General features: G+C 40.5%; 1 protein-coding gene across 2 annotated transcripts; it reads right to left on the reverse strand.

Moving 5' to 3' along the window:
• Positions 1-206: 206 nt before the first annotated feature.
• znf513a (zinc finger protein 513a) lies at positions 207-19,461 on the reverse strand. Of its 2 annotated transcripts, XM_012880698.3 has the most exons (5): positions 19,251-19,461; positions 14,822-14,931; positions 11,737-11,868; positions 3,916-4,713; positions 207-2,028 (listed from the first exon to the last, which is right to left on the reverse strand). In XM_012880698.3, the coding sequence occupies exons 2-5, from the start codon at positions 14,859-14,861 to the stop codon at positions 1,061-1,063; spliced, it is 1,938 nt and encodes a 645-aa protein (XP_012736152.2). In that variant the 5' UTR covers positions 14,862-14,931; positions 19,251-19,461; the 3' UTR covers positions 207-1,060. The 2 variants fall into 2 exon arrangements, with proteins under 2 accessions (XP_012736152.2, XP_036003368.1); XM_036147475.1 differs by lacking the exons at positions 11,737-11,868; positions 14,822-14,931.
• Between the last annotated feature and the right edge of the window lie 1,190 nt (positions 19,462-20,651).

The following is a 20,651-nucleotide window of genomic DNA, read 5'->3' on the forward strand; positions in this document are numbered from 1 at the left end:
GAAAGAAAAAAAAAAACAGCAAGATGAAATGAATTTAGTCGAGACCTAATCTACTTAAACTCTCTAAAGAAGAGAATGAAGCTCAACAGATGTCAACGTTATTGAGCTTCAACCGGGGTGACAACAGCCCCGTGCATGCTTAACATGCATTTATAATGCTACAATAACTTAATAAACCTCTTTTCTCAGTTTTTTTTTTTTCTTACTTTTACAGATACGGTTTGGGGTAGTTTGGCAAAAACAGAAAAATGCTAAATAAAAAAAAATAAACTTTTTTTTCCCCAGTGAGGGAAGCATCGTTTGAATTACTGGCACGGTCATGAAGACAAACACAATTTTTGTACCATTGAATAGCACTTTGATAGCATTACATACATTAATCTGAAGGCATACCACTAACAGAGCTTGAACTCTAGTTAAAAAAGAAACAAAAACAAAAAAAAAAAGCACAAAACGATCCTCTCCAGAACCCAACGGCTTAAAGCTGCACTGCGCGGTCCTGGGCAGGAACAAAATCGACACGTTTCAAATACAAATTTCATTTAGAAGCAAACAGATGGTTGCAAAAAAAAAAAAAAAAAAGTCAGTCAGTAATTTAAAAAGAGATTTCACGCCACTTTTGATTGCATTTAAGTTTGTTAAGAACATAAATAATCGAATTTGTGCATTAAAATCGTATAAAGACAGCAGAGGGAAACGTGGGCACCAGTTCCACGATGATGGCGGTATCCGTCCAGTGAAAACATGCATGTAGCGTCGGAGTGAAGGAGCAGAAGCTTGGGGGGGGGGAGGGGGACTTCAACAGAATTCCCTTTTTTTAATCTTGGCGTAAACAACAAAAAAAACTGTAAAAAATAAACTCTCGCCCAACCAAAAAGGCATGGAAATATTCCAAACATGAATTCTTAACTCAGCGAGATTCTACTTGTTGAACAATTAGCAGCCGTAGAAGAGATCTGGTGTAACACTGAGAGACACATTAAAAAAAAAAGGCTTGGTGGAGACAATCAGAAACATGTTGCTGGTAGCTTAGTTTTGCTGTGTTAGCATTTATACAAGCTTAAGTTTGCAGCTTGAGCGTGCAGCCAGAGCCGCCCTCCCTCGCCATGAACTGCATGTCGGCCCCAGCTTCCTTTCTGAGCGTCTGCATGCCGCCTCCCATCGCCTTCCTGTCGTCCTCGCCGTCGGTGCCGATCATGGGCACCTTCACCCAGCCGTCCGTGGCCACGCCGTGCTTCTTCTGGTGTCTCTTGTAGTTGTCCCAGTGGCCGGTGGTGTAGCCGCACTCCTGACACTTGTACGGCTTCTCGCCGGTGTGCCGCAGCATGTGCCGCTTCAGGTTCATGCTCTGGTTGCAGCTGTAGCTGCACATGGGGCACTGGAAGGGCTTGGCGCCCGAGTGCACGCGCTGGTGCCGCTTGAGGTTGGCCAGGTTCCCGCACGCGTAGTCGCACAGGTGGCACTTGTAGGGCTTCTCGCCCGTGTGCACCCGGTGGTGGCGCTTGAGGTTGTCGAAGTGCGCCGAGGCGTAGTCGCACTGGGGGCACTTGTACGGCTTCTCGCCGCTGTGAGTCTTCATGTGCCGGGCCAGGTGGTTGGGGTAATGGGTGAGGAAGGGGCAGGCGGCGCAGGTGTACACCTTGTCGCTGCGCTCGCCGGGGCTGTTCGGGGAGGACGACGACTCTTTAGTCAGCATCTCCAGGGTGCACTTGGCACAGATCTGGGCGGAGGAGCCGTCCTCGTCCTCCAGGACGATCCCGCATAACCGGCAGGTGAAAGGGAAAAGCGAAGATGGGAGCGCGGCGCCTTCTGCTACGACCCCACGAGAAGTCCTGCTGCTGCTGCTGCTGCCGCTCCTGCTGCTGCCGCCTGCCATCTCCAACAGAGGTGGATGTTGGTGGCCAGGAGCCGGATTGGAGGCAGGTATGGGGGGCGGCGACGCGCCCTTCAAGTTGTCAAAGACCGCAAGGTAGTCGCTGTTCTGGGCCCCCAGACTCAGGTTAGACGTCGGCCTTGCGACCTCAGAGACTTTGAAAAAGAGATTACAGAGCGAGTTTAGTCATCAGGTCACATGAAACCCATTTCACCATTTCAAAACCTTTATGGAGACAATTTAAAGTGCCCCAAAAAGTCTTCATATCTCATATAACAGTTTCTCGTTTTGTCATGTTTACGACCTAATGTGGATAAAGTTGACTTGGAGTTAGATAGACAAACACAAAGTACCGAAGAAAAAAAGCGGTTTGGTGTTTTTACAGGTAAAAATCTGGCCAATGAGAAGCGGCCTTGTTGAGGTGCATGTCTCATGCCTCCAGTGGAGATCTGAGAGTAAATATTTCATCTAGGAATGAAGAAATTATTTTGTTTCAAAGATTCCTCTGTGACTTAATATTTTAGTCCAACATTTTGACAAATTTAATAATTAAAAAAAACTGCCATTAGTGAAATAAAATATGTTGTCTAAAATAACACTGGGTCAAAACGACTGCATCACTAGCAGAGCTAGGACGCAACGAATCAGGAGAGACTACACTGCAAAAAGGGAATTAAAAGTAAGCAATAATTTCTTCAAATGAGTGTATTTTTCCTTGATTTGAGGAGCTAAATAAGACTGTTTGCCAATGGAATGAGTATTTTTACCCCTAAAATAAGATAATTAGACATCCTGCACTTGAAATAAGAGGATGGCGATGGGTTGTTCCTATTTAAAGTGCAAAAATCTTATTTCATTGGCAAATAGTCTTATTTACCTGCTCTAATCAAGGAAAAATACACTAATTTCAAGAAAATTTCACTTACTTTTAGTTCCCTTTTTGCAGTGTAGGCCAGCAGAGCGTCGATCAAATACCACTGGAGGTGGTGCAGAGACTCACAGCTCAGGACAACTATTACTTGTTTTACCAACATGAACTTCACCTCACAGCTCTACTGGGAAACAAGGCGGCGGCTGCATCATGCTGTGGGAACGCTTTGTGTCAGGAAGTACAGAGTTGATGGGAAGATGGACGGAGCTAAATACTGGGCAACCCTGGAAGGAAAGCAGTAGCTCGGGCCAAAACAGCCGCAACTCCAGCCTGAACTCCAACCAGATGGTTTCAGTCAAAGAATTGGCAGCGATTTCAGCTTGTGGAGAAGGAAAGCTGTTAAGAGACATCTCCCCAGAATCAGACGCGCTCACATTAATCTATTATCAGTTGTGCAACAACTTGCATATTTCCTTCCAACAGACCCGCAGCTGTAAGAGCAGCAAAAGGAGGATGAAGAAAATTTTTTAAATGTAAAAAGTAAAAAAATAAAAATAAAACAACAGCAACCCAAAACTATCTATTCCTTAGGGCTGATCGATAATTCAATAACGATGTATATCGATCGATAGACGTGTGGTTCAATGGGGGAAAAAAAGGGGTCAATAAAAAGTTCAACAGAAGAACAGTTTTCCTTCCTTTTGCGTTCCAGCCTATCACGTAAGTGAATATCACAGTCATTACATCCTCCCAACCAATCACAAACGCAGACTCAGGTAAGCTCCTTCACTAAGCTTCAAAGATATCAGAGAGCATCTGATGTTTTCTTCTTTTTTTTTTTTTTTTTTACAGTTTTTCTTACAGTTTTGGTAAAAAAATTTGGTTGAATAAAGGGTTGTGTTCGAATCCAGTGTTCTTTATTTGAACACAGGTCTTTAAGCAGCATCATAAAATGGCCACAATATATTTTTTGAATTTTTGACAATTATCGATATTGATCAATCGGATTTCTATTTTTTTCTATATCGTCCTGCCCTACTATTCCTCCAATTTTGCTTTAAGATTTACTTTGTTTTTGTCTATCGCATAAAATACACTCAAGTGTGTGGTAGTCATGAGACAACACGCTTTTGGAAGGCGCAGCGAGGGTTAAAGCCCCAGGGAGCCTCACCTGAAGCAGCAGTCCCCTCCTCCTCAGCTCTCTGCTCGCTCACAGGCCTCTTCAGGCTGTTCTGGCCACAGGCGGGTTGTGGCGGGGCGTCCTGTCCCACCCCCGCAGAGGGCGCCTGGGCCGCGTTAGGCACGTGCATGCGCTGGTGCCTCTTGAGGTTTCCGAGGGAACTGCAGGCGAAAGAGCACGTGTCACACTTGTAGGGTTTCTCCCCGGTGTGGATGCGCAGGTGTCTCTGCAGGTTCACCAGCTGGGCCGAGGCGTAAGTGCACAGGGGGCAGTTGAAGGGCTTCTCCCCATTGTGCGTCTTCATGTGGCGCTTCACGTGGTTGGCGTAGCGCGAGGAGAAGCCACAGAGGTGACACGAGTGCTGCTTGAGCAGTTTGTCCTCGGCGGACAGCTCGTCCTTGTCCTCCACCCCGTCTCCCAACCCCTCGCCGTCGGGCTGGGACTCGCCGCGGCTCTGTAAGCCGGAGCGAACGCCACTGCTGCCGCCAAAGGGAGAGCAGAAGTCTGTACTTTTGGCCTCCCTGGAGGCTTTGCAACACCTAAGGCAGTACGGGCCGACCAGGTCCATGCCGGGTCCAAGAGGTTCGTCGCGGAGCTGTCCGCAGCCCCGGCAGGACAGGTAGGGGGGGAAGCTCTGCTCGGACTGCGTCCCTCTGCTCTCGCTCTGCCTCTGGTGGTCGCCGGTGCTGCGCGAGTTGTCCGCTTCGCTTTCCATGCTGAGCTGGCTGTAGGAAGAACTCTCCTCATCACCCAGAGGACACACAGAGAAACCAATCTCAGCAGCTACCTCTGGAAAAGACAGACGAACACAAAGGTTTCATTCTAAAAGCTACACAGAGCGTAAATTCATCAGACGTTGACGTGACGCACGGCTGTAATAAACAGGTACCGTAGTTTCCAGACTATAAGTCGCAGTTTTTTTCATAGTTTGGCCGGGGGTGCGACTTATACTCTGGAGCGACTTATGTGTGAAATTATTACACATTTTTACCGGTATATCATTACACCTGTTGTTTTCACACCAAACCACAAGAGGGCGCTCTAGGCCTGTGTTGAATTAGACGTAAGCAACGTAGAAGCAGAAGTGCCGCATCTTCTACCTCCGGAGTGAACGGAATTATTTGAAAGATTTTCCTGGATTTTAGTTATTTGGAGTGACACGGGTGCTTTGGTTAACTTCTTCGCATGTTATTTATGCTATAGTTATCTGAATAGCTTTTAATATGTTATGTTAACATACCAGGCACGTTCTCAGCGTCATGTAACGTAAGCTAACCGTACAATTATTCAGCCTGTTGTCGCCTCCGTTCTATTTTTATTTAAAATTGCCTTTCAAGATGACATGTCTGTTCTTGATGTTGTATATTATCAAATAAATTTCCCCCAAAAATGCAACTTACATATGTTTTTTTTCTTCTTTATTATGCATTTTATGGCTGGTGCGACTTGTACTCCGGAGCGACTTATAGTCCGGAAAATACGGTAGTAGAGGTGGCAAGCTAGCATGGAGCACACGTGTGTGAAAAATGTGAGATGTTTTCAGGAATGTGTTGCGATCAGGCGAGTTGTAATTGTTCTTTCGTGTCAACTGGTATCGGCGATGTTACTTTGCATTTCTGTGCGTGTTATGGGAACATCCAGGATGACGCCGACAGCAGAAACAGCTGATCTGTCACGTGAGGTAAACGTTCGCTACATCAGCACTTATTTGACAAATGTGTTTCAATCGCTCGTTTCGCGCATGGACTCTTTTTCGGAAAATCCTGAATACACCTCAAGAGAAGGTAACAACTTTTCCATAAAATTAAAGTTATATAGAATTTCCATCAACCTTTTTTTTTTTTAAAGGAGCAATCAGCGAATTTTCACCACCAGGTGGGGCTGTTGAGCAGCGTCTGTAGACCAAAACAAGACACAGTGTGCAGCAAGCCATGGCTCGCTCTACCTTCACTCCAGCTACAACCTGCCCCCTCCTTTCCCCTCCCCTTGTCACCTGTAGCCTCGTATGCACGTATCTGCAAAGGCCATAGACAATACTGTCCATCTAAAAAGGTACCTTTAGTTCTTAACAAAACTATTTTTTAGTTCTATCCAAAATAATAAATTACTGCTTATGGCTCCTTTAATGCAATCCTTCAAAATGCACATAAAAATGCTGATGGAAACAGCTATAGCTAAACATTCAGTTTAGTTCAGTTCAAACAATGGTTGCTTCTTCTGCTCTTTGTTCTGGCTCAGTCATCAACTCTTCAAAGTACTCCCTCCATCTTCCTGTCACAGCTGTCATTACATGTCCATCTCAATTGTTAAAACCTACTGAACATCCTTCCCGTCTGTGTCTGTCTGTCTTGCCAACCTGTATACATTTTTCTTTCCCTGTACAACCTGTTATTCAAGTCTCTGTGTGCCCTTTGATTAGCATTAACTACCTCTACCTTCACTTCCTGTACTCTGGCAACTCTCTTCACTCCTTAGAGTCCCACTTCTTCTTAGCCGATCTCTATCTATGATCACACTCCTTTACTTCCTCATTCCACCGCCAACTCCCCATACAGCATTAGTTGTCCAGTCATATGGAAGCAGCTCTTGGCCACCCAGAGCTTGTCTCAACTCCTCCCTGAAAGACATGCAACTTGCTTCCTTTTTCATCTTCCCCACTTTGTCTTTATTTTCCATCTTTGTCCTCTTCATCTTCCTCAGTTCCTTCAGGTTGCATCGTCTACACAAGATGTAATCCACCTTTGTGCTCCTACCTCCGCTTTTGTACACGTCCCTGCCTCTTCTGGAAGAAACTATCCACTTCTGCCATTTCCATCTTCTTTGTAAAGTCTACCACCATCTGCCCGTCTGCACTCCTGTTCTGGACGTCAAACCTGTCTATCACTTCCTAATCACATCTGTTCCCAGCTCCAATGTGTGTCCATTGAAAGGACAGCTTAGTTCTCACATACACAGTTTCACATTAATCCTCCATACTGCTTGAAGGAGAGAACACACTCACACAAAAAAAACCACAACACACAATTCAAATCTACCTTTGAGTAAACCTGGAGTGATACCTAAAAAACAGCCCATCAAGATGAGCAAACAAGCAGAAGATTACAGCAAAAGCCACCCGCATACAGAAGCTGTAACTTTCGGGTAGACAAAAGCCTCGCTTCACAACAAAATCTTTTCAGTGAATAAAAATGATACTCACGGTGCAACCGAGTAGGTCAAGTATATTTATAGATAAAGTTTTTTTTTTTTCAGATGGCAGAATAAAAAGGATCAAGGCTTCGACGTGCCGAGCTCTGAAAGCCCGACTGAAAGCAGGACCGAGGCCACCTTCCTTCCAGATGCTGGAGCACCGAGTGAGGAAGGAGGGATCTGGAGCTGCCCTTTTATGCCGGCCCATGGAAACCCCTGACGGGTGATTACAGGCCTAATGATGATGATGATGATGATGATGATGATGATGATGATGATGATGATGATGATGACTGTAATGGTGAGGCTGCTGCTTCTGCCGATGATAATGATGATGATGATGATAATGATGATGAGTGCAGAAGAAGATGATGATGATGATGATGATGATGATGGTAGGGAAACGATAATGGGGGGGAGAGTAGTGGGAGCGGAGGCAGCACATGATGATGAATAAATGCCTTCTTATGATGATGTCCTTGATGGTAATGGTCCTATTTTTATGACCCTTTGACAATGTTCGTGTCTTTTCTCCCTCTTCCGCTTTTTTCATTTTCAGTTCACTCACTCTGACAAACACCCATGCTGCGAAACGTGAGCTGCCTGTAGTGCACCAGCGCCAAAAACTATAGCAACGTAGGTTAAAAAAGGAAAAAGAGCAGTGGCACTAACAAATGAATGAAAACACTGCAGCGGTGTACTTTCTAGATGAGGCGATAAAAACTCCTGGGTTCATGAGAACTATGAATCACCATCATTTTGTAGTCACACATGACAAATAGAAATTGCCATTTTTTTGGTTTCACAAAAAGGATTTCACAGATCACAAGCTTTACTCTAGAAAATATCTGTTGTGTGTAGAATAAATAATATGAAGAATGTTAAGAATTTTGAAGCATTTTTAATATGGAACCACAGATCAAATGTGATCCATATTTAGGGAGGCTAACATGGACCTAAAGGTTTATAACAATGTTTCATTGTATTTATAGTGAGATGGATAAAAAAAATCATAAAATGTAAAACTACCGCAAATCTTCAAACAAGCTACAGAAACATTAGGAAGTGCAATTGGACCCCATAAAAGCAGACAATTGTTTTCCATCGTAATTTCAAATATATAAATATTCAGTGACGCTCTAAATGAGCGAACTATTGAAAACATAGTTCACAGCACAACAGTCATGTTTTTGGACTGTGGGGGGAATCAGGAGTACCCAAAGAGAACCCATGCACGCACAGGGAGAACATGCAAACTCAATGCAGGATTCAAACCAAGGACTTTCCTGCTGAAATGCAACAGTGCTAATAACTACTGTGTACTGTGCAGACCAAAAGTGAAATTGTTTTAAGTAACCTGTTTGAAAGTCGTCCAGTATTAGGGATGCAAACCAACAATTGACCTACGATTAAATGTCGGTAGGGGGGCAAGTTATGGATTAATGGGTTAATCTAAAGTTGATTTATCTTATCGATAGACTAATCATAAGAAGCCATTTTCTTAAAAACCTGAGTTTTCTCTTGTATCAAGAGGGTGTCTCCATAACAGGAACGGTTCATTTTTCATTATAATATGCTGAATTTAAAACCAGGCACATAATTATGTTTTAACAATTTATTGTGCCACCTGTATGAAATACTGAACGGATAAACAAAAATTGTGGTTTTATTCACATTATTAAACTTACACATATTTATAAAATATAACAAAACAGGACTCTTTTGGGTTACTCAATAGAAACAAATAAGTTGAAGAGAATGAAATATAAGAAACATTTAAAATCATTGGCAAGCTCCTTATGTTACCACCTGAATAGTGCTCATTCAGCTGTGCTGCATGGCAGAGCAGCAGCATCTTCTCAACCAAAACTTACTCATGTGGTCGGAAGGAGTGGATGCAATGACAGAAAAGCGGAGGGCATTATGCAAAACATTTGTAACATGATAGAAAAAGACTTGATGCCAAAAGCACAGCTCATGGTGAGGGCTTTTGTGAGCATTATAGGAGTTTCACATATGTTATTCTATTAATCTTATTTGTTTCTATTCAGTAATCCAATAGGTTCCTGTTTTGTTACTTTATAAATATGTCCAAGTTTAATAATTTTATTTTATTTTTTTTTGTTTATTCATTTAGTATTTAAAACAGGTGGCACAATAGATTGTTAAAATATAAATTTAAATTCAGCATTTTTGTAAAGGAAAATGAGGCTTTCATGTTATGGAAACACCCTCTTTTCAGTATCATTATTTTGGGTTTAAAACTATGAATAGGTGGCTTTGAATCAGTTGCCAAGTTTAGCATCATTAACTCGCCATAGTCTAGTCAGTGCTTTCTGTCAAACGCTAACTGCAACAAAAAGATATTTTCTAAAGCATCTTTCCTCTAAACATGAGATTTGATTCAACATGTTTTAATGTTGCAAGATGGGTTTCTGTTACAACTAGAGATGCACGATGTATCTGCGTTAATATTGGTATCGGGCAATGTTAGTCATTTTTAAACATAACGGTCCGATAGGTAAAATTGGGCTGATATTAACAACCCATGTTTATTTCTATCTAGTTGCTCTTTGTACCTGGGTTTCAAGGGGGGATGGGTGGGGGTCGGTCACTCGGTTTTTGTTTGGTCATGTAAATATCGCTTATCGGACATAACAGAAATATTAATATCGGTCCAAATTTCCACCTGCATTATCATAATGACCCTATAAAAAGGTTAAAAAAATAATAATCTGATCATTTTTAAGGCATTATTTCACCTCGTTACCATCAAAAGATGGGACGACTCTTGCTAAACCGAGGTCTCTGCAAGTGCTGGAGGTGATGGGGTCCTTGTTTTCTAAAATAGTCATACATTTTATTACTGGCACAGCGCTGGCGTATGTGCCCATTAAGTTGTTGCTGCAAAACAATTTTGCCTCTACTGCAGCCTTCATGTGAACTACACATGCTGAAATTCTAACCTCCACACACATGCACGAAAGGGAATGGCTGTACAAGTGACCTTTTACGATTTTTTTGTTCTGAGGATTACAAACCAGATTTAATGTTTGCAGCTAAAAAAGCATTTAAAACAATTTGTCTTTTGTGCACAATTAGGAAGCGAAAAGTTAGCAAGCTGAAGTTATAGTAGTAAAAACAAAACAATTAGGGTCATTTTGTTTTCAGGAAAAAAAATCCGGTAAGACGTAAATTGTTGTTTTGTATAATTATTATGTACGGTAGGTCAAATGCTAGCAGCCAAAACTACAAGGAAAAAAAAATCAAGTTCAGAGGTCTTAAGTATGTCACAGGGACAACTTACCAGCTGTGGCACAAGCTTTTATATCAGGCCTTGCATTAAAATAAACTAAATGTATCATCATAAAGGTGTCTGGCTGGCGCTTAATAGCATCATTTTCAATTGAATTTAGTTTTTTTATAGCAGCAATTTACAACACATGTCATCTCAAGCCACTTTACCAAGAAGTCATTAGAATATTAATTTTGACAAAGGGAAGCAGAGGTTAGTATGGTGCTAATTTAGTTAACAGATGTAACAGAAGGGAGCCACTATGAATAGTTTGGGGTTCAAATATGTTTTCAATGGGATATTTCCACAGACTAAACAGTTCTCTGTCCTCTCAGTTTATTTTAGAATACACAAAATCACAATACTATGAAATTATGGCTGCCTTTTCTAAAGAGCAGAGATGAGGAAGGAAGGGGGGGGGGGGGGGGGGGGGGTGAAATAAGGAAGGAAGGGAGATGGAAGAACGAAGACAAGTAAATGTTGGGGTGGAAAAAGGACATAAAGGAAGGGTGGACACAAAGAAGGAAGGACATGTAGACAATGTGGAAGTAAAATAAAGCCTAGACACCTTTAATTTCTTATTTTAAACTTATCCACACTTGAATCTTACTGCATAGGATCAACCTCCCTACCTTTCTAGACTGCGTAGAAACGCTGGTACTGACAGGTAAACGTAAAGTAACTGATGTCAAGATGCACAGCTCTACATACACCAAACCAGACTGGAAATTTGGGTGTTTTTGTGCTCTTTGCTAATGCAAAACTCGCTTTCTTATAGGGCTGGGCGATATGGCTTGAAAATAAAACCTCTAATTTTATTATACCAAATCTGATTAATTGATTTTTCCCCTCTTTGTTTCACAAAATGAAAATTAAAGACAATGAAAAACTTGCTTTTTTTTAAGCATTTGTCTGGGAGTTGACCTGAATTCAAAGTGCAACTAAATACAAGCTGTAAAACGTGGTTGTAAGACAAGATGGCAGGCCCTGTCATTGTAAACAATGAAACTATAATTAAATGTTCGCTGTTAGTGGTATTACACAATTATCTAAGAACAGGCTTCACTTCACTTGTGTAACTTTCAACTAACTTAAAAAATAAGTAAATGAGTAAATTAAAGAGCCTCATATTATAGTAAATAACAGTTTGCTCTTTACAATATTTTTTGACAATTTATCGTATGGCATTCTCTTCATGGAAGCCCAACGAGTGCACTGGCAAATTCAAATCCTGATCTTCCAAAAATGTTATCTTAACAAATTTCAAATTCAAATCAATTGATTCAATTGACTTATCGCTCAGCCAAAATAAAATAAAACCCACAAACCTGAAAACTTTTCCAGGCCTAGAATTTGGTCATGATCCGCAACACCAAACACAAGGTCTTGTCCGAGAAGAAAGTCTGTGTCTAAGGGAAGGGTTCCAGGAGCTTCAACGGCTACACCATCTTCAGAATCCACTGTGGTTAGAAGCAAACATTCAAACATTTAATAATTAAAAATGTCTAAAACACTCCACATAAAGCCTTCGTCATTGTTTTTCTCCAAAGATGGTAAGGAAACACAGATTTTCTTTTATTTTCCTAAACAAAGAGCTAAATCTGAGAACAGATTTAGCTCTTTTATTACAATTATACCAGCAGATACCTAAAATGATATTTTAAACTGAAAAGACTACAAGAGGCTGTGTATAGTCTTTTATCATCACTTTTATCGTTATTACAACCTTACCACTATATATCGTGATAAAATTTTAAAGTCCATATCACCCACCCCTAGTTGGTTCCAGTATTATTAGCACCTCTGGTACTGAAAGTGACAAGAATTTAAAACATTTCCTCAGGCGTTTTTAGGTTAAATCTACTTAAGTCAGGAAATAGCTACAGCGAGAGAAAACTTATTTTTACTACTACAAATTTAAATATTTGTACCCAGCTGGACGTTACTAGGACTTGGTCAGATTAGGCTAAAGCACACTACACCACTTTTGTGGTCTTCAAAGACAGAAGTCACAGAAGTTTACACAAAGGCTGGTTTCAGCAGATTTTTGTTTCGCGACTGAAAGGCTTTAATGCACCAGGACTGGTCTAAACCATTTACATCTAAAAAATGTGAATATTGTAAAAATGTTCAATAGTTTTTGTCCCACAGTGAAGTATTTCAAGCAGTTTTTTTTGCAAATTTGATTTATTATGGCTTACAGATAATAAAAAAAAAAAATCAATCATCTCAGAAAATGTTGTGAAAAAGTTAAATATTAGAAACTCGTGATCTTACACCTCATTAGCCAAAACATCCACAAAGATTCGCCGAGCCTCTGAATTGTCCTACATTCTAGGTAAGCAGGAGACACAACAGCCATGTTTCCATCAACTCTTTATTTTGAGGTATTGCATTAAAAAAGGTTGATGGAAAATTTTGCAAAACAAAGTTTTCACGTTTGCTTTAGGCGGTCTTTGGCTTTTCCAAAAAACAATTAATGCGCAAAACGGGAGATGGAAGCATTTGCAGAATAAGTTTGGGAACGTTTACCTCACTTGACCGATCAGCTGTTTCTGCTGTCGGCCTCTTCCTCGATACTCCCATAACGTGCACAGAACTGCATTTATTTCTCTACATCTCCGGACAGCATGTAACATCGGCAATTCTAGTTAACATGACAGAACTAAAACTTGACAACACATTCCTGAAAACCTCTCCCCATTTTTCTCAGATGTGTGCTCCATGCTAATTTACAACCTCTACTTCCTGTTTATTACAGCCATGCGTAGCGTCAACGTCTAACAAAAGAAGCCTGGTTGATTTGCTCCCAAAAATTAGATGGAAGCACACCTAATTCACATTTTAAAAGTCTGCTGAAAATTCGCATGACAACTGGATGGAAACACAGCTAATTATGAGGAAGACTGCGGACTGAACAGATGGCCACAGGACAGTCGACATCCTCTACAAGGAGGATGAGCCAAAAAAAGGTCATTGACGCTGGTTATTCAGAGAGCTGGATCAAAGAGCTCTCAAGAGAAAACTTAGAGGGAGGAAAAACTGTGGTAGAAAATGTGCATCAGCAACAGCCCTGAGATGCCTGGAGATGACTGTCAAGTGAAATAGATTCAAAAATTAAGGCGCCTTCACAAGGAGAGAACTGAGGCCGGAGTCAGCACATGAAGAGGTTCTGGGCACAGACAAATCACGAGCTACAGGTGCCTTACCTGGGCAAAGGACAAAAAGTATTGGACTGTTGCTCAGTGGTCCAATGTTCTTTTTTTTCAGATGAAGGAAAAGTTTGCGTTTCATTTCCAAATCAAGGTCCCAGAGGATCCACGTTGCTTAAAGGCCATTATGAAGTTTCCACAGTTAGTGATGGTTTGGTCCACTGTGTTTTTTGAGGTCCAGTCAACGCAGCCGTCTACCAGGAAATCTTAGACCACCTCACGCCTCCTTCTGTTGACAAGCTTTATGGAGATGCCGATTTCATTTTCCAGCAGGGCTTGGTACCGGCCCACACTGCAAAAGGCACCAAAAGCTGGTTTGATGGCCGTGGTGTTATTGCCCTTGATTGGCCAGTTACCTGAACCTCATAGACAATCTGTGCAGTATTGTCACGAGGAATATGAGCGAACCAGACCTAACAATCCAGATGCTTTCAACGCAACCCGGGCTTCCAGTATACCTCAGCAGTGGCAGAGACTGAAGACCTCCATGCCACGCCGCATTGTTGCAATAATTCATGAAAAAGCAGGCCCAACTACCGGTAAGTGTTCACTGCATAGGAACAAACACACTTTTCAGTGGCCTGACATTCACATTTGAAATATCCTCTTTTTTTTTAGTGATCTTATGTAATATTCTAATTTTCTGAGACACAAAATGTTGTGTTTGCGTTATCTGTAACCCATAATCATGAAAATTACAAGAAACAAAGACTTGAAATATTTCACTCAATATTATGAATCCATACGAACTTTATTTTCAGTGCGACTTAAAATATTTAACTTCCTCACAACATTCACTTTTTTTTAGATGTACCTGCAAATCCAACTAAATGCATCAAACTTGCCCGGGGCAGCAGTTTGAAGGCTAAAACGGACCATTAGGTGGGAGTAAAAGAAGATATATTTCCTGAAAAACCTTTGGGTGCGTTCTAAATAAAAATCTGGTGGCCTCGGTCAGAAAATTGAGAATGGGTTTTATGCTGGATCTTTAAGAAACACACCGATCCAGAAACCTAAACAGAAATGGTTCACTGGACACAAACAGTAAGTCCCCGGAGCTAAATCCTGCAGCTAACCTGCAGGGGGTGAGCTGAAGAAAAGAGGGAACCGGGGCGTTTCTATGTTACGCACTCAGCTCAGTTCATGCATCACCTTTGCAACAACAACAAGTCAACTTTAGGAAGATCTGTAGAAGACCTACACTTGACTGGCTGTGGATTCTGCTGTTTCTTTCTGGGCATCTTCCGGTCAGCCTCTCCCCTCTGTCCAGCGTCTTCTTCCAGACTTCCACAACCATCAGCTCATTCTCATCTGTTCGGATAAAACATTTGAAAGTATCTAATTCCCCCAATCAGCCAAGTCATCATGTGCATGCATCTATTTCAGAGGAGTTCCAGGCGCAAACCAGAATATTCCTAACACATGCTAGCTCCGCGGGATCTCCGGATGGCCGCCGTCTTTACCGGCACCCAGACGTTTGCAGCAGATCCTTTAAGTGCTGAAAGGTTCAACGACGGGCTTCCATGGGCCTGGACTATGATATTAACTACTTAATGGCCTGGACAATGTCCTAAGCGAGCTTTGTTAGTCAAACCATTCACAAACAATATTTGGAGGGTGCACTAGGGTTTCACGATGTCAGGAAAACATGTGATTTGCTGCAATAGGACTAAAAGCTTGCAATGATATGACTTAAAATAAAATAAATAAATATATCAAGCTTGTCTTTTTGCTTTAGGGTCAGAGCAAACATTACCTCAGATAACTAGAAGTCTATCCAGCAAGTGAAAAAGAAAAAATGAAATTCACTATTTCCATCTCAACAACAAGGTTCAATTGCACTGCAAAAAGGGAATTAAAAGTAAGCAATAATTTCTTCAAATGAGTGTATTTTTCCTTGATTTGAGGAGCTAAATAAGACTGTTTGCCAATGGAATGAGTATTTTTACCCCTAAAATAAGATAATTAGACATCCTGCACTTGAAATAAGAGGATGGAGATGAGTTGTTCCTATTTTAAGTGCAAAAATCTTATTTCATTGGCAAATAGTCTTATTTACCTGCTCTAATCAAGGAAAAATACACTAATTTCAAGAAAATTTCACTTAGTTTTAGTTCCCTTTTTGCAGTGTGAAGAAGCTGCTCCTGGCTGATGTTGGCTGTTTTGGCACCGAATCAACTTCTTTGTGGTTATTGACTTGACCGCCTCGTGGATTCTTTAACTTAGGCTTTTATTCTGCATGAAACGTGTTCCCAGATTTACTACCAGGCATGGAGAGCGCCAATGTGAGTTGCTTAAATAATTAGCGGACAATTATTTAAGCAACTCACATTGGTTTCCTTATATAGGACATTTTGACCAATCTGTATAATCTGACCCAATCTGTATAATATGATTGAACTTGATTTTGTAAAGTGCCTTGAGATGACATGTTTCATGATTTGGCGCTATATAAATAAAATTGAATTGAATTGACAATTATTGCGGTCCAGGTGGTTCTTCCTGATATGCATTATGTGTATATTAATATTGCAACAACATTAAGTTGGTGCAGCCCTAGTGTGCCCTTTTCCCCACTGAAAGAGGGCACTGCCTACAGGGAATGTTTTTTTCCCTTTAGGGAGTTACTATTTAGTTTAAAAATGACCAACTTTCCCCACAGATCAATTTGAAAAATGTGGAGTGTATTTAGCCTCCTTTACTGACACCCTACAATGAAACTCCGTCACTTAAATTGCAAATTAAGTCCACTCTTGTGTAATTTTATCTCAGCTGTTCTGTGGAAACATCAGAGGTTTGTTAGAGATATTTAGTGAACAAACAGCAAAGACCAAGACGGGTCAGGGAGAAAGTTGTGGAGAAGTTTAACCTTGGGTTAAATGGTAAAGCAATATCCAAAGCATTTGATATCTCACCCACAACTGAATAAATGAACAAAAGTATGGCACAACTGTAAACCTACCGAGACATGGCGGTCTACCTAAACTGGCATCCAGGGAACGAGATCAGATAAAGTAGCCAAGAGGCCCAATTTCATCTCTGGAGCAAGAGAGATCGTCAGCTCAGATTTAGAGAAGCTGTCTTCAATTTGTCGTTAACTTTTGTTTTTGTCGAAGCCATACAAACTACAGGTGGTGGTCACACACAAACACAGATAGAATATCATGAAACGTTGATTTTTTTGAGTAATTCCATTCAAAAAGTGAAACTTGTATATTCAGTCATTCAGTATTCATTAGTTGTCAGTTATATTAATCAAAATTAAAATAAATAAACACTTGAAATATATCAGTCTGTTGGTAATAAATTAATAATAAACAAGTTTCAACCTTTTCATTATATTGTAATTATATGACCAGCACCTGTATATCCAAAAACTACTTGTTATCACTTTTATCATAAACAAAGTATCACAAACATTTAAGTGCATAACCCTACCACAAGTACAACAACCCTAAACATACAGTTACATCTACTGTCTATAAAATATTGGTTTAGATCAAAACTTCCAAAATCTAGTTGAGAAACTTTGGCAAGGCAGCAACCGTCCAACACACAGAGCTTGGGCAATTTAGCAAAAAGAAATGGCCAAAGACCAGTCCTGCGTTGGCCAGTAGATGTGCCGACGCTGGAAGAGGCGTACAGCATAAAACATGCAGCTCTAATCCCTGAAAGGCACTTCTACAAAATACAAACTCAGGTGGGCTAAACGAAAATACACGGCACACCGTTTAGACAAAAAAAGATTAAAAAAATAATAAGTAGGCAATCCTGTATCATCTCCCTTCTGGTTAACAGTTTTGCACCACTCTGATTCAGTCTATGACATATAATGTCTTTTGAAAATTTGAATTGCAATGCGAGAAAGTTCAAGGGGTGTGAATACTTTTACGAGAAACTTTTAGTTACAGGGAGGCTTGACAAGAGCTGCGATCAGAAGTGCTGCCTCACAGCTAGAACTATGCACCGGGGGTGGCCATTTTTGTACAATGTGTCTGCATGCACTGTGGCGTCTGCTTTTCTTTCACTGCACGTTCTTCCCACAGTCAAAAAACAAGCATTTTACTCTGATAACTCCAAATTCCCCATGGATGAATAGATAGAAGAACATGAAAGATGTAAGCATTCATTTCTTGACTCTCGTATTTCTACATTAATACCCTCGTATTAAACTGGACTGACTGCCCTTTGAGTCTATTTGTGATCTAAAACGCAGTTGTAATTCTGTTTACAGAAAGTAAACAAAGTTACTAATGTTTCTAACTATAAGAATCACGTACAGAGAACTATTACAGTTTAATACCAAACTGACTATTCAATGTATAGCAGGAACAGTAAACATAAACGGCGTGTTTTTGTCTGGTTTCAGGAGCACAGAATCAGTGCAATTAATGGAAAGGCTATAGCTGGAAAAAGAAGGAAAAGGAAAGGATACTTAATGTCAGGGTAGTTACGTTCTGTAGTTTATGTTTAAGACTTCACAACAGGGGTGCACAAAGTTTGGGTCAATGGACTGATTTTGCACAGCCTCCAACTGCAATTCAAATAATTTTGATGATTTTTTGTAATTATCGGTGCAGAGGGACCCTTTTTTAAAGGCAAAATTATTACAAACAAGTTAATACCTTCTTATAATTGAGAAGGTTAGGCCCAAGTATTTGTCTCTTAATAACCACACTTTCTACACCCTCTTTAATTTCATAGTAAACAGCTCATTTACTGAGATGCAGACTTTGGTGCATTTGAGTAAAAGTACCAGCATCTGGTCTTAATCCACTTCTAAATACAGCAAGCCTTTTCAACCAAAGGGTGACCCAAAACCTGTTCTTTTTGAAATCTGAGATCGGATTTTTTTTTCATTTATTGTATTTAATAAGTTTATCAATCAACCCCCCCCCCCCCCCCCCCCCCCCCCACACACACACACACACACAAAAAAAGGCAAACTTGATTTGCATCTTTCAATAATAATAACAAAATCGGACTAATCTGTTTCATTGATTCTCATATTTTGTGGAGCAGGCCAAAAAAGAAATAAAATCACAAGATGTCGTTCAGTAACTTTAGTGTTTTTTTTTTCTTTTCGTTTTACATTATTGTTATGCTTTCTGGCTCTTTAGTACTTCTAACTTGAGAATGTTGGCCTACACGATGAAAAGCTTGGACACCCCTGCTTTAAAATGAAAGAAGCTGAAGCATATGGATAGATATGTAAAAAAAAAAAAAAAAAAACAGGGTATAAACCACTGCAAGGCGCACTCTCATTTCCATGTGGAGCATGTGCAGAACATAAACAAAAGCCATTAGGGCGCTGGAGCAAGATGGCTAACACATTAGCACTGGAGTTGCAGTATAGCACTGAAACATCATGTTAGTCAGGCAGCAAATGAAGCTGAATGCCTTTATTTACTGCAGCAGTCATCTGCACAATGCATTAAAAACAATACGTCGGCAACCTTTCAGCGACTCTTGATCGGCAGCCCAACGAGAAGCTAGAATAAAAGGCGTCCTCCTCACGGTGCAGTAATGAGTGAGACGTACCGTCTTCAATAAACATTTTAGCAGTGGAAAAACATAGCTAGCCGAGCGGCTAATGTCAACTTCCCTGGTTAGCTATCAAGCTAACTTACCTAGATACCGTAAATATTCCAGTCGAGGGAAAAGCTTTTTGTCGGCGGTAAACTGCGCAGTGTATTTTTCCTCATGCACCCGACATCTGTATATCCGCCATTTCTTCATGGGCTGCGGTGACAAAGAAAGGCAATTAATGGTATTTTTCATAACTTAATTGATTTTCTGACTCGCCTGCAGTCCCACGGCAACAACGGATACAGCAACACTTCCGGCTTATGCCTTTCAAAGTAAAAGTCATAGGTCAGCTTTAGTTGACTCAAGACATGAACTTTGTGGTATTTAAAATGTTGTTTAATCGCTTAGTATCTTCATTTCCCTTTGAGATTTGTTTTATTTTATCAACACACCTTAAGCTCTAAATCTGAAATAAACAAAAGGTGTTTTCTTACCTGAAAAGTAATTATCCAAATGTATCCCAAATCCACTTAAAAACATTTAGCAGCCATAACACAAAACACCAAACATCAAATTCACAGTGTCTGCCATGAGTATTCACACCACTGGAACTTTTTTACATTTTTACAACCAACAAAATGTTTTTTTTATTTTCATTCTAAGGATAAATTAACACAAAATAGAGTCTAACTGTGGAGTGCAAGTTGATAACTTTGACTGGGGCATTGCACCATATATAAGCTTTAATCTGTAACATTTTGTGGGACCCCTGACCCTATGTTTAGGGTAATTGCTTATTGTCCTGCTAGAAGCTGAACTCCTGCCTCAGCCACAGGTTTTCTTTCAGGGTCACCCTGTATGTAATTTCATCCATCCATGACCAGCTTCTGTGTCCATGTTTAAGGGCCTCTCCACAACAAGATTCTGCTGCCCCTGTGCTCCACCAGATGGATGGCGTGTACAACACATATATGGTTTTCAAAATGTTCTCCTGATAAAAATGTATAGAGTGTGATTTGCATATTTATTCAACCCCATGTGTCAGTGCTTTGGAGAATCATCATTAGCTGCAGCTATGGTGTCTAGTCTTGTTTTGAAGTATATCCCAAATTTGCCAATCTGGAGAATGACATTTTTGACATTTCGTCTTTACAAACCAAGCATCAAGTTGTACAGAGGGTATCTGTAAACATCGGTTTTTCAAATCTTGTCACAAATTCTCAATTAGATTTTGGCCTGGACCTTGACCAGGTCTTTCTAACATGATTATGCTTTAATCTAAATTATTACATTTTACTTATGTAAAATAGAATAATAAGGTTTACAGCTCATGTCCTGCAGAGCAATAGGGTTTCTTCCAGGATCCCTCTGTTTTTCCCCCATCAATTTTAATCAGTTTTCCTTGTGACCCCACAAAGGATAGACGTGTTAGAAAATGGATTTCCTGTGCTAGCTTTCTGTTCTTTATTATATATTCACTGCATTATCAATAGTCAATTATC

This window comes from Fundulus heteroclitus, chromosome 15 (genome assembly GCF_011125445.2).
Source record: "Fundulus heteroclitus isolate FHET01 chromosome 15, MU-UCD_Fhet_4.1, whole genome shotgun sequence".
NCBI lineage: Eukaryota > Metazoa > Chordata > Actinopteri > Cyprinodontiformes > Fundulidae > Fundulus > Fundulus heteroclitus.